The following is a 9,327-nucleotide window of genomic DNA, read 5'->3' as shown; positions in this document are numbered from 1 at the left end:
CAAAACAAACAAATGCCAAATAAGTCTGATAAAAAGTAAATCATCTTGTTATTTTTTTACAATACTGACCACAGGTTAATGCACTGGATAATTTGCTGGAATGAGGCTATTATAAATTTGGACTACAAAGGGGACAGGCAGCAACTTCAGTGTCCGAAAGTCTTCAAAAGTCTTCTTCTGTCAGTTGCTTTGACAGCCTAAAAATTCTAACTTCCAATTGGCATCTGTCAATTCCAAGAATGACAATAACAAGAAATGCAAGGCGTTTTTTTTTTCTGGAGACAAACTATTTATATCCTTGGAGCATTTCTAGAAAAAAGTAATTTAAAGTCGCCTCCTTTCAGTAACTTTGAGAAGATGTTGTATTCATGTGAAGTGAAACTGGGTGAGGATCCTCAGCCACCAGCAGTCACCAACAAAGGTGCTACATTATTAGTATTTTTAAGAACTGCACTTAAACCTGTTATATTTAACAACAGTGTTACATTTATGTTATCAGATTCCAGACAGGCAGCTCTTCACCACAAGGGTTTTCAGTCCAACCAGCTTCCACCACAGACAAGAGGAAGCAGTCAGTGAGCGGATGGATGGAAGGAAAACTTGCAGCTTTGTGGTGGAGAGCTGCTAAATGTAGACGGAGCACGTTTGGTATTGTGGAAGCCAAAGTGTACATCACGTCTGACGACTAAATGTCAAAAAGGTGCAAAACTTACTGTTTGACTGCGAGGACAAGTGGAAGTTTGTCTAACGTAGGAGGGCTGAGCTGACTTTGTGGTTTTCCTCTGACAAAAAAACACATCGGTCCTTTGTAGAGTTCCTTTTCCAATTTCCATTTGTTATAAAATTTAAAGTTGCACATTGTAGGCGAATAATCAAGTCATGAAGGCCCAGTGGAACATGAATTTCCCAAAAAGACGAAGAAGATTTAAAATCAGTAAAAGGCACTAAATCCCTTTGTTAGTTTATCTTTTTATCATTTTAAAAAACTATGACATATTCATAACTTAAAAATAAGAATGACTACAGGACTTTTCATCGATGTTGATTGAAGACCTGCTCTAATTTGGGGGATTTTTTTAATGCTTTCCCCAAAAACCTGATTTTAGGTTTTCATCCAAATAAGTGATTTGGTTAAACTCCTCAGTGGTTCCTGGGGGCCCTATGTCTCAACACTTATGTATAGAATAGAGTTTCTTGCCATGTTGAATCACTGATATTCCCATGAATGAATGGAGGACTTCTACAAAGGCTACAGCTGTGTTTAATATGTGAGCTGTTACACCTCAGTTGAAACCAAACATGCTCAACCGCACTTGTATCATCTCTTAACACAAAGCCCCGACTCTCTCCACCTTCTGTAGGCAATAAACATCTCATTTTTTGAAGAGTCTTTTTGTCTGTTTATTTAATTCTTTATGAGAAGACATGTATACAACACAATCATGTCAAAGGTTACAGCACCATCGTTAATATAGTCAATGCATTTGATTCACATTATTTAGTCAGATTTACACGAAAGCATTCTCTATTTTGTGCTTTGAAACTATTTTACTTTACAGTACAGATTTAGGATTTTTGTTATGTCAAAGCATTGCCACAAAATGTGATCAAAAGTGAATTGTGGAAGCAGTGGTGGACACAGTGGTTGAGCTGGAGTTCACATTTGTACTGTAATTAAAACAAGACAAGAAAAAATAATTAAAGACTGGAGTGAATAACAGTTATTCAAAAAGCTATAAAAGACAGCTTAGAGTTGTATGATGATCAGGGATAACATGATAACTAAGCAGGAAAATATACAGCATTATACAATCCTAGTAAAGTTTCTGTTACCATTATCACAATAACTGACTACCAACACAACATGTGAGCCCTTCTTTTGTTACAGTCCATCCTTTAGACACAATAAAACATTAAATACCCTCTGGCATATCAGAGGGCGGAGAAAATAATTTTTTCTCTGTATTTGTTTTCAGGGACACAAAAATGAAGTGTGGAAAACTAAAAGCAGAAACACAAAAAACATAGTGACACATCTCCATAACCACCACCGTACAATATACTTTTTTTGTTTTTTTTGTTTAGGGCTACAACTAAATCGTTTAGCCTAAAAAAATTAAACTTGTGAAAAGTTTTGATTTCAAAGAGCCAAATGTGACTCCTTCAAATTGCTTTTGTCGAAAAATGCCAAATAAAGTCATTACTTTCGGAAAGACCTAAGCAGGTCGTTGACCCACTGCACATTTGGGTTGATGCAAACTCTAGAGCCGTTCCTCCTGGTGATTCTGTGGAGAAAGAGAGAGGTTAAAAAAAATTATTAACAGGGGAGAAATTCTCACACTGGACTCAATGTTGGAGTAAACCTGTTGAGTGAATGTAAATTTCCATTCAGAGGCACTTCAGAGTTATAGTAAAACAGGTTTCGGTTAAACAAAAGTGGAACATAAAGTACATTTACTGAAGTTGCACAGTAGTTTGTACTTTTACACTGGTACTTTCACTTTTGCTCTGAGTGCAGAAGTACTTTTAGTTAACAAGCAGGTATCTGTGTTTATAGCTAGCCTGACTCTCTCCAAAGTTAAGAAATAAGAAAATAAGTTAATGAGCTTTTTGCTGGTGGGCGTAGTTTTGAACTGTGGACAGAGACAGGCTAGCTGTTTTCCCCTGCTTCCAGTATTTATGCTAAGCTAATCCACTTGCTAATCGAGCTCCGTAGCTACTGCATAGACATAAGAATTTTACATATTGCTACTTTTACTTGAGTAAAGAATCCTCTTTCACCTCTCACGGAGTCAAGCTCGGCTATTATCTCAGCTCAAAGCTGACAGTTCCTAACAGTCCTGAAGTCTTTGAATCAATCTTAAATACTCACATGATTTCAGTCCGGCGACAGTGTCCTGAAATAGGAATCACCTCAATTTTCTTGATGGCCCGAAAAGGAACAGGAGTAGAGAGCGTCTGTATGCAGGTACACCTCGCTGTGAAAATGAAACATTTTAAAAGCTTAATTATTACGTTTTATTATAATCATATATATACTTCTATATATAAAGTTTTGTACTTTAATATGTAGCATTTAAATACAAAAAGTAGTGTTGATTTCTGACAGAATAATGAAAAGTAAAAAATTTTATAAAACAAAATAAAATAATTAAATGTAAAAAAAGAAAATATATTTGAACAGCAATATGAGATCTGATATATTTTGAGTTTTTTGTCAAATTGCCTGCTTACTGCAAGGTATCAAACTTAATACATAAATAAGGTTATGAGAACAACATAAACATAAATTGGAGCAGCATAAAGTGCTTAAAAATGTCTTGCTTCAAATATCATTATATGCAGAGGACACCTTATTGTTTTATTAACTTTAGTTTATCTGGTGTTAGAGTGACATAAACATACATTAAAGCAACAGAAATTGCCTAAAAGATTAGTAAAATATCATTATATGCAGATGACATGACATCTTATTGTTTAACTTATTGAATTTGAAAATTCCGAACTGAGAGAAGGCAGTCAAACGGACTGAATTAAGAAGATTTTAAGAAAACTCTACCTAATCAGGTCATTAACTGCTTTGAACGTAAAAGAAAAATCTCTTACCATGCAGAGAGGTGATGCAAAAGCAGAAAGTCAGAGCAGCCAGGAGGAGCAGTGGTTTAGTTGTCATCTTGGCGGTTGTTTTGATCTTTCAGCACCAATGAGGATGTGAGAGTGATGTGAGAGTCTTTGAGAGTGAATAGAGTAGAGTCTGGCTTTATAAAGAGGCAAAAAAGGAAGTGTGCATAGGAAGCGCACTGCACTTTTCCTGTCTTGACAAATCAAAATGTAAAAATTGTGGCATCTTGATTTTTTAGGGGGGTTTCTGCCGAATGAGTTTTGAGTTATTTCTGAGGGTCTATTTTTAATGATCTTTTCAAGCAGGCTCCACTACGCATTACTGTAAAATAAAATAATGTACTTAATTATCTTTCATGCACTTACAATTTTTGGATTCTATTGTCACATTGATACCACATGCCTGAGTAAATAATTGTCTAGCATTGACTTATAACAATAAGAAAGGCAGTGGTATTAACTGGGAGAGTTTGGATCATTTGAAGTCGGGCTGTATGAGGTACTTATCCATAGTCTGTGTATTATCTAGATGGATATACAGTAACTGGGAACAAGCCAACTGCGATCTAATGTAGGTAATACACTGACTATGGAGAAGTACCTCATACAACCCCACTTCAAAATATCTGAACTATCCCTTCAAAGCTAAAACTAATTGGCCAATGTTAGAGAAGGGTAATTGTTAAAAGAAACCAACTTTGACTGTTGGTAGAAGATGGGATGCCAACAGCAGTCTCCAGTCTCCAGGACTAATGCTGTCGGTTTTCTGGTAAAGACAGTCTGGGCATAGTCAGCCAATCATTTTACTTGTTGTGGTTGAGCCCGACAAGTTAGAAAATTATTGGAGATGAGATGAGACGTTTAGGTAAAAGGCCAAGTGCCCAATAGACAGGGGTTCGGCTTGATTGCAATCCCAGCCTGATGTTGTATGGGACGTCTAGATATGCCCCAATGTGCTCACTGTTCCAGTATCAAAATGGTAAAGATAGTACAGTAAGGAAAGGTTTATTCAAACTATGAACTATGAACTTCTATTTTATCAGGTCAGGTAAGAATGACACCATTTGGTAACACTTGAAGGTATCGACATAATCGTGAAATGACACTGTGATAACTATGACATGACACTGTCATTAACGTGTCATAAACATTATAAACAAGTCATAAACGTTTATGACTTTTGTCATTAAGTGTCATTCGGTTTTTGTCATGACAAGTTGACATTGTTTGGGTTGTCTTGATTATGACAACTTGACATTAATCAAAGTGACATTACCAGAAGTTGTCTTGGTCATGACAAGTTGACATTCAATTTGTTTGGGATGTCTTTGTAATGACAACTTGACATTAACCAGGATGAGATTACCAAAGGATGTCTTTGTCATGACAACTTGACATAATGTCATCCTGTTTAATGTCAAGTTGTCTTAATAAGGACACTCCAAAGAAATTTAATATCAAGTTGTCATGACAAAGACATCCTCTGGTAATGTCATCCTGGTTAATGTCAAGTTGTCATTACAAAGACATCCCAAACAAATTTAATGTCAAGTTGTCATAATCAAGACAAATAATGTCAACTTGTCATGACAAAAACTGAATGACACTTAATGACAGAAGTCATAAACATTTATGATTTGTTTATAACGTTTATGACACGTTCATGACAGTGTCATGTCATAATTATGACAGTGTCATGTCATGATTATGTCAATACCTTCAAGTAAAGTGTTACCCACCATTTTAACTTAAGTTGTACCAAAACAATAACTAGGTAGAATAGTAGGATTTTAATGTGAGTCCCAGCATAAAAACATCCTGATGACAGCAGAATTTACACATTGTCCTGTTTGGCAAGAACACTACACAGATAACACCACACACACCAAATAAACAGACCAGAATGCAATGTATCCACAAGACGGTGCATTACATCTGCAAGTGGTTATATATTTAAATGTATGACGAAATGGGGTTTATGTGTCTGATTGTCTAAGTATCCTACTCGAGCAGCGCAGTACTTCTTAATTTGCCTTAGAGGTCCCTGGCTGATAACCACATCCTTTTCTGGTAAGTAATTCATTGAGGGGGATTCTTATCCCCCCAACAAAATTAGACTGCAGTTCCCGTTTATGAAAATAAGATGTCTATTCTAAAATTAAATTTAGATATGCTTGTACAGTAAATAACTCTGCAGGGATCAAGTTGAGGGCTCCAGAACAAGGTTGTATTGGGTAGGTCAAAAGAGGACATTAAAAGTTTAAGGTTGAACTTTACGTGCATATGTTTATTAAATAATTATATTTCCAATTAATCAAGTTAATCGCGGGTCAAAGGACAGAGGGTGTTGTATGTTGTACAGATTGGAAAGCCCCTTGAGCTAAATTTGTGATCTGTGATATTGGGCTAAATAAATAAAATTACTTGATAAACCATTCCCTTTAATGGAGCAGTTTGTAGAATTTAGTGGCATCTAGCAAAAAAATATTAACGTTACATTAAAGATTAAAATTTGAATTTGAAAACTAGATTTTTCCTTTTTTGAATTTTCAATCATCATTTTGATTTTATATCTTTTGCAGCTATAAGACTTTTGACAATCACAATCATCACAATATTGGATCATGATATAAATTCCTCTTTCAACGTTTTTCTAGGCTACCAATTAACAGGTCAAAGTGGCCTTATGGCCCTGACACACCAACCCGATTTTCGGCCATCGGACAGTCTGGCGAGGTCAGTGACTCTAGTCTGTTCGGTGTGTTCTGTGCCGTCGTCAGCTGTCGGATCCGTCGGCCTTCATTTTGGCCGACCTGACATGCTGGGTCGGAGGGGGGCAGTCGGACTCAATGACCAATCTGATTGGTGGAGTGCTAACCGGAAATGACGAGTGGGATGAGCCTGACGAACGCCTCTCAAAATCTGACAAAAATCTTTTAAACTGACCTTTGTCAATCTGAAATGAAGACAGATTCCGCAACTGCATGGCCTATTTCTCGCTTAAAATGTTTTCAGAAACACGTTTCGGTGAACTATCTTCGTAAAATATGAGATCGTATTCCGAACGAAGCCGTCATTATGCCCAGTTGTAAAATCCGGGAGCAGCCAGACCCACGTGACGCGTTTGTCCAATCAGCTGCCGGTTTTAATTTTTTGGGCAACAATACAGATTAGTGCCGCCTGCTGTTATGAAGACGTATTACGTCTCGCGCACGCGCAGAACGTACGCTCAAGTCGGCATTGCTTCGGTGTGTTCCGAGGCACTTTTTTGACCAACTCGGGGAAGCAGTCAGTCCGACTGCCTTTTCTGCCGAAGGTCAGCCGTCGGGTTGGTGTGTCAGAGCCTTTAGTTAGAGTCTGAGGCCACAGTAATCTGACAGTAGCTGAAAAGAAAAAGAAAGCAAGCAAGATAGAGGGAAAATGCTACTGTAGTTATTTGCACAGAAAAAAATACTTCGCACTAACTGTCATTACTAATCACTAAACAGAAATCTGTTGAGATCAAAGCATAAATGTGTGAAATCTGATAAAGCTTTGATACAGTTAATCCTGGAATTGATGTTAAAAGAATTAGCAACACTGACACATCTTATTAAGTGTGAAAAATATTTTCTTTTTAAGAAAATGCACTGTACAGGTCTCTAACAGAGTAGGTTAGAGGAAGTGAATGTGGAAGAAGAGATTTCAGATTAAAAGTCTGCTGTTCTGACTGGAGAAATAGATCATCCTAGCACTGAGATCATGGGGCGATTTCACAAAGATAGATGTTGACTGGCTTAGAACATATAGTCAGATTTCAGATAGAATGAATGAAATTCATATTAATGTTTCATGCATATGCCTGTGCACAGCTCGCATGGGCTTATGGGACACGATACATCCATACAAACCAGGACCAGCATGCAGCATATACCACATATATATAACATATCAAACAACAGTGAAAGTCCAAAAGTAACACATCAAGCATCTTTCACGAACCAATCTTCAGACCATCATTAAGTTCATAAATCACTGACAGAAACATTTACAATGTAGTACTGGGAAAATCATAATAAATACAAATTAATTAATCCATCTAGCCTTTTCCAGGCTTTTGAGACAGTTAGTAAACTTAAACACGTCAAACTTTAGCAGCCATTCAAGTTTTTTTCCTCATTTCTTGCTCCAAATTGTTAGAAGACCACAAATTATGAGCCATGTTTGTCCTTTTTTGTAATTTGGTGTTTTAAAAGGTCAACAGGTGTCACTGATTGCTACCACATAAACATGGCTGCAAGTTAGACTGAAGGTAGGGTGGCCAACTTTCTTTAATGTCTTTGTTGTTTATTTTTGCGTTAAAGTAATCTGGGTGCAAAATTAGTACTGTCCATACACTACAGACTAGTCTAAAATATATTATCTCTGTAAAACCAACCTATTTCCCTTTGACCTTGTAAAAGAGAAACACACAGACTTGGCTTCGTTTCCCCCTAATTTTCAAGATAAGACAAAACTTTCTCAGATTTCTGTCGAGACTGTGTTGCTGCAGAAGCAAAACTAAATGACCCAGCAGAGAAAAAAAACAAATCACCCTCAACTGCTTCCTCATGACAGGCAGTGCATCCCTCACCAAATGAACCAACTCTGCAGTCTATTACTGGCATGTTTAGGGTACTACCAGCCTCTTTAAGAGAAACCCATCTGTCTACCAACAAAGGAAACCACTGAATTTCAACTTCCCGACTTTATACATCAGAATAGAAAGTGATGCCCTCCCACAGAGATTCAGCTAAGTAAGCGCACCGAAAACCTGCTTAGCTCAGCAAGATTTCATCAGCGTTTGTCGCTAATAATCTGTTGCAAATTATAGACAATCTGTTTAGTTTTGATCCTTGTGGTTCAGTGCATAATTTATTAGAGGTTGAAATACTATAGGCCGGCCACTAAATTAATAAAATTCAACAACTTAATGTTTTATTGACATGCTCTTGTCACAGCATAGTAAAGCACGTCGCTATCGCCACATGTGTGACAACTTTGTTTGGCTCATTTTCTGTAACCAGTGTAGCATGAAGGCATGTTGGGTGGAATTAGCAAGCTTGCTAACTATCCAGTGGCCCAGCGGGCCATGGCAGCGGGTTGCTCGGTCCCTCCGCTTCCCCACCACAGGGAGAATTATTTGCAGAGAGAACGGATGACAGCCCGGCGTCCGCTGTCCTCCGGCGAAGAGTGAGGAAGAGGGATTGTAGGTGCTGCCGCTGGCTGATTTGGACAAATGCTGTTTTGTTATATGCGTCATACCAACGTTATGTATATCTGGTTTCCCTTTTTGAATGACAAATAGATTACTGTCCATGTTGCCACCTCCTGCTGGCATTAAAAGTTATTACTTCTCATACAGGTACGTATGAACGTAGTAGTACGTGCTACTAAGTGCAACTTTTTGGCTAAAATACAGGCAACATGAGGTGTCATGAGGTAAGGCCACAGTCGGCCTGAACCCTGAGGAAATATGCTCTGTTAAGGTTTGGTACAAACCTAGATTATGAACGTAATGTCTGATAAAATAGGGCGGAGCAGCTTATTGCGCAGCTCGCCAAGCTTTAATCGGTTGCTTGCATGGCAGCAAATTAATACACATACTTCCTAAAATATTCAAAACAGCTACACTATACACATACACAACATGGCAGTGTAGGCTACAAACACAGGACCTATTATCAC

The 9,327-nt window shown here is 37.6% G+C and overlaps 1 protein-coding gene across 1 annotated transcript; it reads right to left on the bottom strand.

Annotated features, from left to right (window-relative positions):
- Nucleotides 1-1,386: 1,386 nt before the first annotated feature.
- On the bottom strand, nt 1,387-3,737 carry LOC116053985 (interleukin-8). The gene is made up of 4 exons (XM_031305228.2): nt 3,607-3,737; nt 2,873-2,978; nt 2,205-2,285; nt 1,387-1,668 (listed from the first exon to the last, which is right to left on the bottom strand). The coding sequence occupies exons 1-4, from the start codon at nt 3,671-3,673 to the stop codon at nt 1,608-1,610; spliced, it is 315 nt and encodes a 104-aa protein (XP_031161088.1). The 5' UTR covers nt 3,674-3,737; the 3' UTR covers nt 1,387-1,607.
- Between the last annotated feature and the right edge of the window lie 5,590 nt (nt 3,738-9,327).

This window comes from Sander lucioperca, chromosome 2, assembly GCF_008315115.2.
Source record: "Sander lucioperca isolate FBNREF2018 chromosome 2, SLUC_FBN_1.2, whole genome shotgun sequence".
In the NCBI taxonomy this organism is placed as follows: Eukaryota; Metazoa; Chordata; class Actinopteri; order Perciformes; family Percidae; genus Sander; species Sander lucioperca.
This window is presented reverse-complemented; position numbering and strand designations above follow the sequence as displayed.

Bases quoted from the DNA above. Each gene is read 5' to 3' on its own strand.
- LOC116053985 (XM_031305228.2), bottom strand. From the start codon at position 3,673: ATGACAACTAAACCACTGCTCCTCCTGGCTGCTCTGACTTTCTGCTTT. The intron at 2,286-2,872 runs GTGAGTATTTAA...CTTTCTCCACAG, and splicing joins TGTCGCCGGACTGAAATCAT to AATCACCAGGAGGAACGGCT. The intron at 1,669-2,204 runs GTAATGACTTTA...TTTTAATTACAG, and splicing joins CTGCTTAGGTCTTTCCGAAA to TACAAATGTGAACTCCAGCT.